This window comes from Ambystoma mexicanum, chromosome 7q (assembly GCF_040938575.1).
Source record: "Ambystoma mexicanum isolate Mex_15411 chromosome 7q, UKY_AmexF1_1, whole genome shotgun sequence".
Lineage (NCBI taxonomy): Eukaryota > Metazoa > Chordata > Amphibia > Caudata > Ambystomatidae > Ambystoma > Ambystoma mexicanum.
Genome location: NC_090941.1, coordinates 56,296,371 through 56,314,509, shown reverse-complemented (window position 1 = coordinate 56,314,509; position 18,139 = coordinate 56,296,371). Strand labels below are relative to the sequence as shown.

Genomic DNA, 18,139 nt, shown 5'->3' with positions numbered 1-18,139 from the left:
CTGTATCTGATAAGGCCTTCACAGCCCCTTCCCAGTTTAGTCCAAACCACAAGTTTAGTCCAAACCACACGGTGCATGAAACTGTGCAAGTCACTCAATCTAAGGAGAAGCATTCCTTAGATGAGAGAAGAATCATATTTTGGGTTGCTTAGTCCCTGTTGGATTATTTTGCTGATCCTACATAATATTACCCCTAATAAGGATCCACACTAACAACTTTGGGTCTTGGCACAAATCTTGATCCCATTCACCTCATGACAATTCATACCCCAGTTTGGAATAATATGCTCGACAGATATTTCTTGAATATATATACTGGGAAAAGGCTAAACTAAGGTGACCAACTGAAGAGGACAAATAATATTTTTAAAATAAACAGACTTATTACAAAATCATAAAAATTGTTTAAGGACCAAACTAATTACAGAATTTTCAAATATCCACCTTTTCCAGAACATTAGTAATAAATACATGCAAGGAGGAAGATAACATTGAGAGATATAATCTTTGGTAACTGAAAATTGAATTCCTCTTTAACACAACCCATTAACTTAAATAGAACATTTCGAATATGAGAACTATAAAGTTAGACTCATGAGAACATAGCTCCATAATATATCAAAAGAAGATCGGCTGAAAGCAAAAAGGAAGTTGAATTCATTTATAAGCTACTTAGGTTTACAGTACAACCAATGCTTTATGCAAATCCAACTGTGTTACTCTTAATACACTCTAATTAAGTACACACTTAGAGAGGATAACATTTTCAATAAATACAGACATTTGAAAGGAGGTTTCTCGCACTTGATTTATTCATTTTAAATCCTATATGAGTACTGGTAAACCGAGATTAAACTCTTGCATAAAACATATATACTTGGAATATGTCACTTACAGTACAATTTGAGCCTTTGTGAGGAAGAGATTGTTTTAATCTAATGGATTCCAGGACTCAAGGAAAAAATGAAGTGATAGATTCATGTGAAAACTCCAAAGGCTGAAGACTGCTGTTCTAATGTGGTTCAGACAGTTGTCTCTGAAAAAGCCATTGATAAGGTAAACAGCTTGAAATGTTAGAGAAGTCATCATCATCAACTTTATTTCGGTTAATCAACCATAAAAGTACATATAAATAAAATGGACAATGGGCAATTGATTCATAAAATAAATACAGTAAATTAGCTTCAATACCACTGCTCCGCCACAATTAATGTGTCAATAAAATACAATACAATAAATCTTTGAACAAAGGTAAACAAATTGCAACAGTATGCATAGACTTGATATAAATGATCATTAAAAGAGTATAAATAGTGCTTTGTGAGCCAAATTCGGTGAAGGACAAGCATACCACACATGACCAAATGTAATCTTTAAGACTATGTGTAAAGTTAATAATGAAGTACTGAATCTTAAAGAAGTATTTAAGAATAAATACAACTAAAATCAAGCTGTGCAGATTTATTAAAAAAAATCTAAAATGTTAAGTGAACAAGTGTAGACTTTTACATGATTCTAGGGTGATTGTCATAATGTCCTGAACACATGATTTAATACTGCAATGAAAATCTGAGGGGCTGAAAAACAAAATAAAAACACTGTGCATGAGTGTTTCTTCCTGTGTGGGGTTTCCTCTCGAACCTTGACAAACATTCATAATAACCCATCCTGCAAATGGGCGCAGCTTCTGCTGCAATTCCTGCCTCCTGATAGGGTTATTGTTTGGTGGCAGGTGCCACACCTAGAGGCTTTCACAATGGGTACACGGTATACATGTGTTTAGCATAGCCCACAGTGGCCCTAAGTCATGCCTGCAACCTTTATGCTTTCTATAAATTCTCCGACACAGATGTTGGAGTTGCAGATAGCTGCTTGCCAGCAGTACATTCTTAGCTTGTGTCCATTGCAATAACATTTATTTCTGCTGACCATACTCTTTGGTTACTTGAATTTGGTCATGTGTTCGATATGTTTCTAAGACATATTTCTCCTTTGTATTATATTACATTTTTGATCAACTGTAATACAAAAGTTGAAAAGAGATCAATAAAGCTAAAAAGTGACTCTTTGTTTCTAGTTTTAAAACAGGCAAAAACAGAAGGGGGGTGAGGTGCGCACTCCACTTCCTGGCCAATATACTACCTAAACAAAGAAATAAATAACTGGGTTAAATCCCAAAAGTGTCCAATTCACAATGTTCACAGGGTTGGATCCCTTCTGCTGCAGTTCTCCTCCTAGAGCTTTCGTGTCCCAACACTCTTCAGGGAGGCTGTGTTGCCTTTCTTTTCAGGTGAATCCAGTTAAATTCCTAATGCAGTCTCTAAGGATTATGGGAGCTGTAGTGAAAACATTTGTTCAGTTCAGGTGACCAAGTAAAGACTCCCCTCCAGGAGCACACATCTTACCCTTAGCAGGGGGAGGGGAGAAACCATAATTATGATTCTCCACTGTAGGGCAAAATATCCCTGGTGCTGCAGCCTCTGGAGTTGGGATCTCCTCAAATTACATGTAAAAACAAAATTACATGTAAAAACAGAAGGGGGTGAGGCACGCACTCCAATTCCTGGCCAATATACTACCTGAAGAAAGAAAAAAATAACTGGGTTAAATCCCAAAAGTGTCCAATTCACAATGTTCACAGGGTTGGATCCCTTCTGCTGCAGTTCTCCTCCTCCTAGCGCTTTCGTGTCCCAACACTCTTCAGGGAGGCTGTGTTGCCTTTCTTTTCAGGTGAATCAAGTTAAATTGCTAATTCAGTCTCTAAGGATAATGGGAGCTGCAGTGAAAACATTTGTTCAGTTCAGGTGACCAAGGCAAGACTCCCCTCCTAGAGCACACATCTTACCCTTTGCAGATGTTGGAGTTGCAGGGAGCTGCTTGCCAGCAGTAAATTCTTGGCTTGGGTCCATTGCAATAACATTTATTTCTGCTGACCATACTCTTTGGTTACCTGAATTTGGTCATGTGTTCGATATGTTTCTAAGACATATTTCTCCTTTGTATTATATATCATTTTTGATAAAATGTAACGCAAAAGTTGAAAAGAAAGCAATAAAGCTAAAAAGTGACTCTTTGTTTCTAGTTTTAAAACAGGATCAATGGCAAAAGGCACACTTGCACATCCACCCCACCATAGATCGTGTGTAGGGTGTATTCAGCGCTCCAGAAAAGCCACCTTTCCATCCCTTGCAAAATTGTTTCTGTAAACCTTTACAAAGGAGCTGAAGGGCAAGAAGGAGTTAAAGCAGCACTATTTATCCGCGATGTCTAAGTCAGTGTGGCCTTGCATATTCACACAGCACTTTACAGATGCACAACTGTCTCTCCTCAACACTTTGTAATCCATCTATGTAAAAGCAAAATGAGTTATGCAAAGAAAGATACATGGTGTAGCCGAAACAGCAGGGTTTACTTGATATGCAAAAGAGACTGGGCTAATTTTTGCAGCAGACATCATGGGAGCCATTCAGATAACTTAAAACAAAAAATAAGGCGTCTTGCCCATCTGCCAAACATCATGAAGTGGAAACATTGGGAATTCCCTTCAAAGGCACCTTCACAGTAATGCGATTTGGCAAAAGCATTTCAAATATCCCAGGTCCGATTATTTTGCACTGTAGGGACTAACGGGAAAATCTTACTATCGACATTTAAAAATCCAGTCCTATTGGCTTTGTCAATGATTGTTTACCTAGAAAACTAGCATTTGTTTTGTCGTGAAAGTCATTAACTCACCCACAATTGTAAGCCTGAAAGTATTTTGACCTGCAAAAATATGGAATGACTTCCATATGTCCATCTGTTTACCTATGGAAGGTTATGACTTTTTCTTGGAAAAAGGGTAAGTGAAGCAATGCCAGGAAGCTCTCACAAGGAAGTGCTTAACAGTCTTAAGTGCAACTACTTCAATATCAACACACTAAACAATACATAATTGAACCAATTTTACTAGAGTCCATGGAGTTCGAGAGCTCTAGTATTACCATTTTTTCTGTTGTGCTAATCAACAACTGCATGAGTTCAAGATGGTAAGTTTGATTTCTCCAAATCTGAATATAAAAAGTCACACCCTTCCATTGGTTTATGTTCCAAATAGAGCGTGGCGATTTTAAGTTGCCCGATTTGCGGCCACTTTTAGAGTGATTGAAAGTTTTCAGAGATTGCCAGAAAGTCACAAAACCATCAGAAAAGAATCTGCTTTCCATCTACAGATTATGAGTGGAGTCCGTGTGGTGTAATGTGCACCGTTGGTCGGCCGTCTGATCCGCCAATCACACCGATCCACCGCGTTGGTCGGCCGTCTCATCCGCCAATCACATCGATCCACCGCGTTGGTCGGCCGTCTCATCCGCCAATCACACCGCTCCACCGCGTTGGTCGACCGTCTCATCCGCCAATCACACCGATCCAGCGCTGAAGGAAAAGTATCCTAAACTTGTTGGTCATCCTATATGCTGGAGAGATTGCATCTGCTGATAATAGAGCAGACCATCTGCCAAGAAACATTGTAAACAATAATGGAAACTGCCACCAAACTGGATTGGTGGAAATGTGTATATAACAACCAAACATGGCTGCTCACCCACGCTAGCGACATGGATTTAGCAGGAGCATATCTTGCATAACCTTTCACCTGAGTGCAAGAGATACAATAAGATGCCCGGAAGGAGAGGACGCCTTTGAAACAGAGGGTTTATCAGTCGGTGACCAAGTACCAGAGGCACAGGCAGCATCACATGCGTGGTGAGTGGGACAACATAAAATGCCAAGATGGTCAGAGCCACAGGAAACTGTGCATATGTTTACAGCACAGCATGGGAGCCACCTCGCATCACACTCACCTTTACAAGCCATTGTTGTGCAGAGTAGCACGTAGGTTAACATGCAACTCAAAACAACGTGGTGAAAACCACTGAGGAATGCAGTGTTCTATGTCAATGACTCATGTACCTCATCCTGACACATCACTGACACATGCCTTCTCGTCCTTGGACAATCATATAGATGCCAGTGAAGAAAAAGCATTCAAGGACACACCTCCAGACCACTGATGACACCACCATGAACAGGATGCGGATGACTTGTTCAGTGTGGAAGGCATCTAAAAAATCATAGGTTTTGTATACAGATTCATCCTCCCAAGGTATGTGAACACATGTTCAGTCACAGGAAACACGTTCACAGCATGCACTTGCAGGCTATTTGTGATGCCTAGATGTTCTTCAAACACATGTTCCAGGTTCTGCATATCTTCCCATTTCTATGATGCCATGGGCTTGCAAAACAGCAGTTTGACATGCTTGATGTGTAACATGAGCAACAGGCAGGCATATTAAATCAAATACAATTATGTTTGTGTGTCTTCATACAGTGCCTGCATACAGTGACATTGTATGGTCAGTCTTCCATGCATGCTACATAAGATTGCTATGAGTATGTCATCTGCAAATGTCACACTCAACGCTATCATGTTTCACCTCCAAGCCAATTGCACGTTTGAGTTCAATGATGATGGCTGCCCCTCCTTTTCGAGTGCTGTCCTTTGCTTTTTGGTCCTTTAAAATCCAATTGGTCATGGTGCACTTCAGATCATTCCAGAGCTTGTGTAGGCATTCCTTGTCTAGTGGCATGATGGACACTGCATAGGCAACTGTTACAATGGTGAGTCACATGTCCCTCTTCTCAGGACCAGTGGGTTTATGGGCCTTGGATGCTACAAGCCATGCCTCCACAGCCATCATCTTCTCCACCTGAGTTCTGAGTTATGGCCTACTGATATGACTTCTGGCTCTTGATGTGTGATCTGTCTTCTAGAAAGCCTGTCCCCTTGCCGGCTGTTGTGCTACCTTTCAGCTGTTGCCCTGATGCTGGTGGATTTGTTGGCATGGTTCATTTTGTGTGTTTTCCAGGTTTTCCAGAGGCACACACTCTACACACCACACAAAACGTTGTCCATCCTTGTCTCCTCGTTCTACTCGACCTCTCAGCAGGATGTGTTGCTGTACACCACCAGACACTCACGAACATTCTGCTTTGACACTTGCTGATCAGCATGACCATCCTTGAGTGGTTCGAATTGGATCTTGCTTACCACTACCAGTTTGCCCAAATGGATTCCTCCAGATGACTAACACTAGGCATCACCTGTGGAGTCCTGCCAGGATCCTTCCTCTCCCCCTTGATCTTTAAACTTTATATGGAACCAATCACAACCCTCCAGGTCCTACAAAACATGTGCTTTCGCTCATACGCAAATGGCATGCAGCTCTACTTCAAGATATCTTCCATAGTAGACATCTACATGCTCTAGGTCACCCTGACATTGATCCAGTCCTGGATGTCCAGGACTTACCTAAAGTTCAACCCCTCCAAGACCAAATTCCTGCCACTAAATAACACCTGGCTCTCAACTATGATCCTTGATGGCTGCACATCTCATCTGACCGCCTGCATCAAGTCCCATAGATATAGACACCTCTCATTCAAGGAGCACATAGCAAGGAAGATACAAACAGCTTTGTACCAAATTTCAATCCTCTGAAAAATCAAGCCCTTCATCACAGCAAACAACTTCCAATCTACTGTCCGAGCCTTGGTCCTTTCCCACCTATGTGGTGGCAATGCCCTTCTGTAAGGACTTCTGGCAACCACGATGACATCCCTGAGATGTGGCCTTAATTCTGCTACACAAGTCATCAAAGTTCTCTACAAACTCAACCACATCACCCCAACACTCATTGAACTGCACTGGCTCCCGCTGCAAGCAAGTATCACCTTCAAATCCTGCATCATCTTCTACAAGGCCATCACTGTCAAGCCCACAAGCTACCTCACAAAGAACCACAGCATCTCTGGAGTAGTATGATCCACCAGAAGTAAAGACATGCATAGACTTGAACTTCACCGGTGCAGGAAGGAAAGAGCCGGAACACAGGCCTTCTCTGTCTACACCCTCGGACTCTGGAACCTCTTTTCCACTAACACAAGACATTCCCCTTCTTCTATATTTCAGGAATGAGCTAAAGACCTTCCTCTTCAAGGAATGTCTCCTTCCTAACACTTAGGTGCAGACACCTCCACTGTCCACCTACCGGAGACTGGGTGATCTGCTCGCCTCTGTTTCCTCCCCTGGTTGCTTTCAGACCTTTTGCTGCCAAAGTTTCCATCCACCCCCGCCCCACTGTTAGCTTCCCATTCTCTTGTCTCTCTGCTTTCTTCACTGTGTACTTCCCTCTATGACTATTAAGTGTGTCATTGCTTCCCAAAGTTTGGTACGCACTCAATAAATACAATAATAATAATAATAATAATAATAATAATAATAATAATAATAATAATAATAACAACTCTGACACTGGAAGTGATCACATTCTTTTCTGCCAGCAGTGGGTAAAATGGCATTGGCATCCGACAGCATATGGTAAAATGGCACCCGACAGCATATTTGTGTCCACTATTGTATTGCATGTTGGCTTTCCACCACTGCAGGGTACATGTCATTATATGAGTAAAGGGACAGGGACAGCAGTTGTTTACTTCAGTAGTGATCTGGCGTTCCAACCCCCAAAGAGGCACTAGGTATTTTTTCTCATCGATTCACTGGTCGATTTGAAAAATGTGGTGATAGCACATATGTGATTTTTGCTGTGCATCCACCCCTCTGTTAAATGTTCTGCGTTAACACTTAAGGTGTGGCTATCTGATATATGCTGTTGAAGGAGCAGCTTGTAGAGTAAACTAAACTCTTTTTCCCTAACCTATCTGGGATTCACCCTACTGCCACCCACCAACCTAACTAGGCAACATCAGCTCAGGGAAGGGACTGGAAAGGAGTGCTTCATATGCAGATTGTTCACAGAGAGAAGCAACTGCCCAAAAGAGTCTTCACAAACACCCATAAATTCTCAAAGGATTGTTAGCATGGCTCAATTAATGTTTGGGAAGCAGCAGAGGAATGTTTCCTTTGCAGGAAAGCTGCCTATTGAAAACTATGCAAACCTGGAATTTTCTCCAGAGTCACCCAATTGTATGGCCGTTCAAGGCTAAGAGGCTCTTCAGTGCTGTCATTTTAGCACAGTGAGCTTTCAATCTTGGCATGCAGCCTGAAAGATGTTATCCCCTCTCCTCAGTGCTGTGAGGTGGCCTCATTGTTACATTAAGCACTATACAAACCACAAACATTGCTTACTCGCGGTTTGAAACACTTGTGTATAAGCGCGTTATAAATGCCATATTATATCATATCATACTTTCCATCTAGAGCCAGGCATAGCAATTTTACCAAAGTTATTCCGTCAATCCTGCTCCCTTGCCTTTTGTTACCAACATTAGCCCTCTGGAAGGGGTTGCTGTCCAATCAGGAAGTTCAGTGCATGGCCTGTATTCTATGATATAAGCCTGTTTTCTGGGCACCCTTGAGTACTGCTGGCCAGAGCCCCCTTTTTTCCCTGCTCCTCATTCAATTCCCCTCTCCCCACCCTCACCTCATAGCACCCGTGTAGTTTCCTATATGAGTGCTAAGGGTGTTTTGTTTAAAAATAAATAAACTTACCTTGAGGCGTGGTGCCGCACCATAATTTCTGAAGTCTGTTTCCTTGTTGATGATGCAGATAATGGATTTCAGAAGGTATGCATGGCACCGGCCCCATGCCGCTGTGATGAATTGGATTTCGCCTCGCAGGAGTACAAGGATGAGTAGGCGTAAAATGGCCCACTAAGCCCTCACACTTATACAAACACAATGCAATCATAAAGGTAAAATAAGGACAATCAAGAGATATACCTCCTCCACCTTTTGTGGTAAAACAGGCTGTGGGAAGGCTATATTCTCAAGAGGTGTCTGAAGGCGAACCAGTAGTGACCCAAACAACACAGTATTACAGTCCAAAATATGCCCAATCAAGGTTCCATAAAAATCTAAACACTTTAATAAAACACACCATCTGCAAGTACAACTGAAAGAGATTACTATGCCAAAACCCACCCCAAAGGAACGAACAGAGAAGATGCCATAGACTACAGAAAGTAGCATTCTGAGCAGAGTTTCACAGGTGGTAGTTAAGGTACTACCATAAAAAGGATATCGGGTTGCAAACAGGAGCAATCATGACCTAACCACTCTCTAGGGCCATGGGCGCAGTTCAGTGTCACAGTACCTGTATTCAGTTCTTGGTGGGCTGATGCATCAGACCCAGCTTTGAACGCCGATCAGACTTAGTCAGGCACATAGGATCGTGGAGGCCATAGCTGCAAGCGAGCGTCAAGTAGAGTTGAATGCAGGTGCTCTGTGTGGTTGAACGGTGGCGGCTCAAGTGATGCAGATTGGGCATTCCCAAGATCGCTTCACAGTTGACCAGGCTGAGTAGGGCTTTGGCAGTGGCCATGATGCTTCAGTGGTTGGAGTGAGTGGGGGACTTTCGTTGAAGTAGTGATTGTGGATATGTTGATATGCAGTCAATGAGGCAGCAGTCCTCGGCTAGCTGAGCGAGTTTAGAGTCAGTGAGTGTCCCTCCAGAGATTCTGTTCCGGTTCCAGCGTTGAGCAGATGCTTCAGACCTAGAAAGTGACGTATTTCACTAGGACACAATGCAGTGTTGAGTTCGGTTAGATGCAGTGCAATAGCTCAGCTGGTTGGAGGAATGCAGAGTCCAGCACAAGTGCTTTCCCTATTGTTCAGGCTTTGGGGAACATGGACCGACTGGTTTGGTGTGGGAGAACATGGAACTTCAGCTGGGTTGGCCCTCCGGTTGCTATGAGGCCTTCACAAAGGATTCAAGGACATGATACTCCAGTTCAGGCTCTGCTCTTCTAGCACAGAAGATCCATTGCAGAGTGGTTGGTCACTCCCGATGTTCCTTGGGAGGCGTTAGGGGACAGATCCTCCTTCTGTCTTGTATGGCTCCTTCTTCACCTCCAGTGGAGGGCTTTGGACAGTACAGCTGTCTCAAATGAAGTCCAGGTGAGAATGTCCAGAACATATCTTTGGCCTAAATGGACCATGGAGGAACTGAGAGAATTTTGCCAACGGTGTGCGAGCCTCCTTCTTTTAAGGGCATTAGTCCTCAGATGATTGGTCTGAAGCTAGCCCGCTTTAGGAGACTCATGCCTGCTCAGGTCTGGAGTGGACTTTGCCCTGTTGATCTTGCACCCAAAGTGCTTTGCTACAGAGGAATCGGAAGAGACAGGAAAGGGAAGGATCATAAGTATCGCCATGCACTATGCTTAAACTCAGACATAGCTTATTCTTAGATAATACTCTGTCACCAGCATGGGTTACTCATGATCATCGTAGCTTGGGTTGGGGGCACATCTTAAATGTCATTCCTGTGCTTTATTGAAGTTGCTGTCGGTGTGGCAGTCGAGTGGGAGTCTTGTGAACTATGAACCTGCTCTGCGCAACAAGCAGAGCGGGTGCTGCGGATCAGGCTGCTGATGAAGCCGGGCACAAGTGCACTATGCTTTTGGCATGGAGTTGCGACAAAGGGGGATCTGGTTAGCAGATTAACCCTTTGGAGAATGAATTACCTGCATCATTGTATGTACTAATACAAATAAAAAAAGGCCAGGGCATTCCACCCTTGCCAGATGGTAATTCCTCACAGATGCAAGGGATGTTTATTACATATGTTTTCATTAAACAACCTTAGCACCTGTGCAGGAAACTATATGGGTTCCAATGGAGATATGACCCTTGGCGGCTGGCTTACCTTGTCGATAACGGCACTGCCGCCCGTGTTGAGGGCCCCTCACTTCACTCAGGCCCTTAACTTGGGTGGTGTGCCATTACAGACAGAGTCCGCCCACCTCCTCAGGTTATATCGCCTCAATATTCATCCATCAAATATCCAATTTTTGGATTAAGCTGCCTTCTGGCCTTGCATGGTAGTTGCAGAATTATTAATTGGGAAATAAATTGCCAAAGCAGGTATTTCAAGCATACATATATACCAGGATTGCCCGAGCATCCTCTTGAGTTACTCACAGACCCATCACTATCCAACCTGCATCTCATAATACTCTTAAACTGATTTATAATCTCAGTGCACACATTAGCTCAACACATAATCTTCTGTGTCACCTGTCTAGAAGATAGTCCACATGTAGTGGACGGACATGCATTGATAGTAATGCCAAACTCCTTTCCCACTTTCCCTCCCCTATATTTCACCCTAACTCATACTATTCTTCCAAGCAGACCACGGTCTGGTGACAAGGGGCAGGGGCATAGTATGCGGGCATAAGGTTTTGGTATTTTGAAAAATACTACAGTGATGATTTGGGGCAGTACAAAAGCATAGTAACATAACATAAAATAATGTCAGAGTTAGAGGGGCCGCACACTGCACTCAATTTCAATTGGCAAGAAACTAAGGCCACAGAGGGTGCAGTATCCAAATGCAGAAGGGAGATGTGGCGAGAAGCCAATATAGTATCAATTGCTGCTTAATATTAACATGTATTTAATATAATACTAAACTCCCTTCATAAACCACAAAGAACAGAAATGGACATTAACACGAGGGCTTCATTATGTAAGAGGTGCCGTCCACTGAGGCAGACAGTAAACCTTCTCGCCAGAGTCTGAAGCCCATGTGGAGTGGGATTTCATAAATTATATTCTGCCCTAGTGTACAGCAAATGGGGTGCATTGACCAATTTCAGCATCCACCCAACTATTTCTGCTTAAGGTTCCATGGGGCCTCCCTCTGGAAATGCCCCTGATTGTAAGAGGAGGCTGTGTCAAATCTCCCTCTTGCTATGGAGGGCACCATGTGGCCCCATTCCCCAGCTGCAGAAGGGGTCCACTGGGATCTCCCCAGATATCACCAGGTGTCATGGTGGCCTGTGGCATCTGGGGAAGACCACAATCAGAATGCAATCCGCTCCCTTTTATACATGTGCAGGTGGGATGGGCTGGAAACAGCATGGGACATGCCCACAAACTGAGCCACCCAAGCACTACTTCGATTCTGCCAATGGTATTAGGCAGAGTCTGCCCCGGGCAGGTGTATCCTTTGCCAGTGGGAGTCATAGCCAAAATCTGATTGCTTTGATGAAACAATTGGCTTACCCCAAATAATAGCCAGGGATGGATTTGGCCGCGAGAGCCTTAAGCCTTTACGAATAAATGCATGTTATCTAGACGCCTGTTGCACAGCCTACTAGTATGTGGTAGCAATGCTGATAGGTTTGGCCCCTTTGGGACGTTTGCACTTCTTCCCGGAGTGGAGCTTGGTCTTGGAGTGGTGTTGGAGGTTTTTGGAAGGTGGAAGAAGGCACTGGAGAGTTTGACACGGTTCTAATTGCATGGACTGTACTATTGTGATAATGTACAGTAAGTATGGAATTTGGCTCTCCAACTGACCTTCCTATCTCTTTATATTTATTAGTTCTTCATGGTGCCGCGCGCCACCGACGAGGCCTCCTCCGGATGTTTGGGGACAAAACACTGCCAGGTAGAGAAGGAAAAAAGCTGAGAACAAGATTTGAACACACCATGATGACATGATGAGGAAACTAATAATGTATTAGAGACGTGCTAAAGGAGAGTACTGCATGGATAAGTGTTGACAATTTTATAAAAGTGCTTTAAATTATTTTTTAGCTTCAAGGTGCTGCCAGGCATGAGTGATAGTCATTTTCTAGCTATCCCTCATTCAGTCTATAAATCACGGGGCGATAGAAGATTTGCTGTCTTTGGTCCAAGGCTGTGGAATTCTCTGCCACTTGAATTGAGGACCATTAACTCCCTTCTTCAGTTTCGCTGAGCATTAAAGACCTTCCTGTTCAGATAAACAACCCTCTCTATGTTGAGGGTCCAATGTCGCTATACCTGCTATCTGATTTCTGTCATCTGCACCATTATACAGCTTATTTTGTTCGGTGTGCGTTACAAATTCACAAACATACATACAAAATACAAATACAAAGGTGACAGGTGTATCCTATGTTGTGGCTGATCCCACACACTCCTCCATTTCAGAATGAAATTCAGGGCAAAGTCCCAAGCCCATAGACGATGGGAGGGTTTATCATTTTGCGTGGAGACCTAGACACATTTTGGAAGAGAGTGCAATTGACAGGTTTACTGTTTAAAAATACACATTAAACGCTAAACTTATATTGCACTTTTCATTAATTTCTTTGAATATTGACCATCAGCTGTTGCCATACTCTTAAAGAACTTTGGTAAGCCCCCTTCCCTTAACCTCAAGTTTTTCTTGAAGCCAAAAACAAATGGTATATGGAGGGGCGATAGAAGGGTGTTCATTAAAACGTAAATAATGATATGTTTGTCCAAATGGTAATGTTACAGCATGAAGAGGGAGAATACATTTCTAAGCGTTGGGGGGGTCGGGGGAGGTGTGAAGACAGAGCAAATAGCACATGGGTTTGGAGATGGCCCTATCGCAGGAGCTGGGGAGGAAAATAAAATAACAGCAATGAAAGAGGCCAAGCAAGTGCAAGCCTTCATGAGCACAAGGCGGCTAGCAGCTTGGTGTAGACCTATTTCATTGGCATGTAGTGGTGGGTTGCAAGCTCCACTGCCTGAAGCTGAAGGGCAGGGGTCAAATTGTATGAAAAGAAGTAGCGGAACTAGGTTCCCTGCTGGCCTGCCGCCGCTCTGCCCAAACCCCGTCACCCCCTCCCACGTGCAATCCAAACCCCAAACAAACACACCTGCTATTTAAGTGAATGTTAAGTGCAGTGCACTGAAGTGCAAGTTTTAACTTCTTCCTACGCTTTTATTTTAAAACGAAACCATTCCGGAATGGTTTATTTTTAAAATAAAAATATAGAAACAGTAAAACCTTTTTTGTAAAGTAGAGGAGCACAGCTCCCAACCACTCCCACGCCTCTTCGACCACTGCAGACGGGATAATGAAGAACGAGCGGGCGGTTGCTTGTGAAGGTAGCCCTGAAAAAGCACCTCAGACACAGGATTGCAGCCAGCTATTGCCCCACTTCTGCTCTTTGACCCATCCCCCTGTAGTGCCGGAATCAAAGAGGAAGTAGTTATGAATATCCCTTTAATCCTCATGCAATCTACATGACATAAAATTGACCTCTGCCCTTCTTTGAATGGGTTCTACTGCACTGTGATGGGGCGCGTCTCTTCAGGTAGGAGCAGCTCGTGTTTCCAGTGTGCTATGATATTAGGAGTCCATGCAGAAGCAAACACGCCCTTTGTGAGTGATCTTATTTGAAGCTGAAAAGGTCAATATGTAGATACAAGATGGCGGGACATTTTTTACATCACTGAGAAACAGGTCATGGGATAGTAAAGCTATCTTGGAATGGATTGGCAAGAATTCATAACATGTCCCCTTGCTTAATAACACCTGAAATGTAGGGGTATTAAAAGTCGTATTGGCATGACTCCAAAGAAACACAAGAAAACAATTTCACATCGAATGTAGAAACACAAGTCGTTAGTGGGATTAGGTGCTGCGATTGGCCCTGAGGGCTTGCCCAGTTCTAGGAATTGGGAGGCGCTCTGCTGCAGAAGATTCCTGGGCCCCCTACTTTACATATGTGTTGACATCTTCGATAGTGACATCACAGAATAGTGCATCACAAGGAATGACGTTCTCTTTGATACTTGGGGACATTATGGCAGTTACATTGCAAGAAGTTACAGATCCAATAATATCATTATTATTATATTTGGAGATGGACTGTAGTCTATTAAACCATGAGTGGGGCATTTTTGAAATGGCGCACACTTTGAACTGAATCGCTTCTGGGGACTTGCAAGATTGGTAGTTAAGGTGCGTTGAAACACAATGAATTGTCCAGGATCACAAATTTAAGTCAACTCACGATTTGAGCCCATTCTGCAATTTAGACACTTGACCACATATCTTTTCAGATCTAGCTGGTTCAAATCTGTGTTAATGTTTGGATTTCGAGAGTCATAATAATGCTCTGTTTCAATGGCATGTCTTAAATCGTACACACTCACAAAATAAAACAACTTGAGAAATATATAAATACCTATAAACCATTTTAAGCAAGAATAGGATTGTCATTTTTTCCTCATCTTGAATGGAAGACTGTGTGCTAGATCTCACAGTAATGAGAGTTTAAACAGTCTTTCAATTGAGATTTCAAGACTTAAAGACACGCGACAAATGAAACTGTATGATAAAGCCACTTCCTTACAGTCATTGTGTGAGTTAGACATTGCAGCTTGAAGAAGATCCCATGTGTTGAATGAAATGTAAAGCTCCACAACGTTTCTTGTGCACTATAAACAAGCAGCCATGATGACAATAAACTAGAAAGTTTAAAAAAGGCAATGATTGTGTGCATCAGTTTATGTTTTGGGGGTAAAGAAGATATTGGGGTTCCTAAATAGAGTTGTAGGGGGGCTTTCAGATACACATGCACTTGTTGCTATCCTTAACACCCATATATTCACAATTAATAGGAGAATTGGACCATGCAATGATCACTACAACGAGCCCCCCAGCTCTCTACCGATGTAAATGTACTGCTGATAATTTGTGAGGCCTCGACGTCAGGACTTGCAGATGGTGCTGGGGGAGTGGTTTCTTTGGCGTAGTCAATCACTAGCATCCTCGCCTTGTTGTTGCTTGCAGTTGTGGAGGCATGTCCGGCCTACAAGGCTGCTATTAGTTTGCGGCACTGTGCTGCCGCAAAGGCCACACATCCCTTGCTTCTATCACGCCCAACGTTGGAAGAGCACAGCAAGGGACTCCAATACCACTTGCTTCCTGTGTGCTGATCCGTGCTGCCAGGTGTGCTGCTCTGTTTGTATGTACAAAGTGCACAATTCTTCCCTGAGGGGGTGTTTAGCTGACCAGTCACCCTATGTGTCAGCAGAATCCAAGTAACGCCACTCCAGAATATGCAGTTCGATATGGCACTGTTGGGAATACAGGCGGCTGTACTTCATGTCAGCATCTGAGGCCCAGTCCCACGCTACTGCCTGGCATTGTTACATTGAGCAGAAAAGCGGGTGTATTTGCCCGCCTCCTCCTCCTGATTTTGCTATTCTCTTTTTGAAGGGTGTTAACCCCACCAAACACACGGTTCCAAACAAACATCCAGCCCCGGTAGCATGCACCCGAACTCATTATTCTGTTCCCCTTAATGCCTGTCTCTGCCGTGCATGGGTAAGTTGCGCTTCAACCCATGCTACACCACCTGTGTGTATGTGAGAGTGCCATGGAAATAAGATGTAAATATGCGGACTATTAGATGGCTAGCGTTTTCTGCCTGTCATCAACAATCGGTACGGAATATTCCAACATGGATGAATGCATGACGAAAAAGGAATGGGATGTCATAACAAAACATAAAAAAACACCTGTGAGACTTGCTTACATTTCAACAAATAAAAGCCGTTCTCCACAGTGTACCTTACTTGGACTGTGCTCTCAAAATGTGCTGAGCGGTAGCAGGTTTGACATTATATTTTATATGTATCGCGCTCATACGCAAGTGTTTCAGAGCGCGTTTGTGTATGCATAGTATATTAGTAACACTACATATGAACATAATTACATTCAAAAATTGAACATGCCCTCTGTAACTTCCTAATTCGACAGTGCCCACCTCAAAGTTCGGGTACAGTAGCGACTGCATACATGAACACTGAATGACACTTCGTTTTTTGCTAGAGTATCTCCAAACAAAAACGGAGAGTCATTTCATAATCAGAAGCATTTTAAGCCTAATGTTCACATTCTTACCTTTGGGTGGGTATCGTTTGGCCTCCATCTTTTTCGTATATGCAGTTTGGTACCTCAAGCCTCCGCCCACCATCTCCTACCATGGAATTGGGATAGGTTCTCCCTTCATAGCCATTGTTTTCATTTCTATGGTGTCCGTCTTACAGCTGACCTGCATTCTATCCCTGCAGGTTTGTTCAAAGCACACTATAAACAACTCAGGGATTGCTTGTGGGATGTGAATATCAGCATGACCTGGAGCAGCAGGCTGGATCAGTGGCAACACGGCGCTGGCGTATATGTTTGGGCCCCAGGCCGTTGCAGGCCAATGATGCCCGCTGCTGCAGGTATTATTGCTTAAATAATAGCAACACAATTAATTTCATGATTATTAAAAAGCTGTACAAAGGGTGCAGTGGATAATAAGCATCTCTGTGCCTATCACACACCCTTGAAAAATATATTTTCTCTATAATTAAAGCACATATGTGGAGGTGTTGAGCTATGTGTTGATATATCACTCCTGTCACTAAGTGACAATCCTTGATCTAACATTCCCTGGCATACACTCCCACCCCACAAATCTGGGCAAGAAACTGTTTATAGTTAAAACTCAAATGTATTTAAATGTATTTAAATAAAATAAAACCAAAGATGGTCCCCTTACTTTATGCAGGGAGAGCCACCACAGTAAGATACATAAATGGTGACAACTTCTTAAAGTTGGCCTGCCTGTAAAATGTCACTAAGAACCCATGCACACGTGCAATCACACAACAGAGCTCTTAATGGTATTTCTGGTTCTAATTCAAATAGAAGAATCTAACTTTTAAGCACAATCTAAGTCCATCTAATTATGCAAATTTGGGTTAGAAAAGCAGTGCCACTAAATTAGAACGTATTGGATATTGGTTCACCCACCCAACATAGAAGAATGGATTTATGATTTTATAACACAGGGATGAATATCCCTCCCACTTCACGCTACAGATCAGTTCTCACATGTGCAAAGCCCTTCCCCTGCTGTGCAATGCCACAAGAGAGGAGAGAATCTAGTTTAGATTGCCACCATTTTCTATGGGATGGAAGTGACACAGCTAAACTCCATTCATCTCCCAATGTTTATTTTTAAGTATCTTTGGCTTTCACATGTTGCAAGTTATCAAGGCTAGGAAACATGGCCATTGAATCACATCCTAAGCAGTTGACTACACCTACAAAAAACACTCTGGGTACAATTGGATTGGATTTAATTTAGAAATAACTGTTATTTAACTGCATAGAGCTGCTATCAGTTCTACACTAAGCATAATGCACTGAAAAATCATTTGATAATTATTACAATTAAATCTCGCTTGACATTGAATACAGTGTGGAAGCAAAATGCATTTTACTCTAGAATTTCAAGAGATTCTGTTTGGAATGAACTTGCCCCTAGT

The 18,139-nt window shown here is 42.9% G+C and overlaps 1 protein-coding gene across 5 annotated transcripts in view; it reads left to right on the top strand.

The window, feature by feature from the left end:
- The window catches only part of FRMPD4 (FERM and PDZ domain containing 4), a 1,539,383-nt gene that overhangs the window by 1,295,153 nt on the left and 226,091 nt on the right, over positions 1-18,139 (top strand). For 3 of the 5 annotated variants that reach the window (XM_069639729.1, XM_069639731.1, XM_069639733.1), the window contains exon 9: positions 12,390-12,455. The exons of the other annotated variants lie outside the window; for them this stretch is intronic. In XM_069639729.1, the coding sequence (XP_069495830.1) occupies positions 12,390-12,455 (66 nt within the window). The remainder of the gene's footprint in view (positions 1-12,389; positions 12,456-18,139) is intronic. 5 annotated transcript variants of the gene reach the window in all.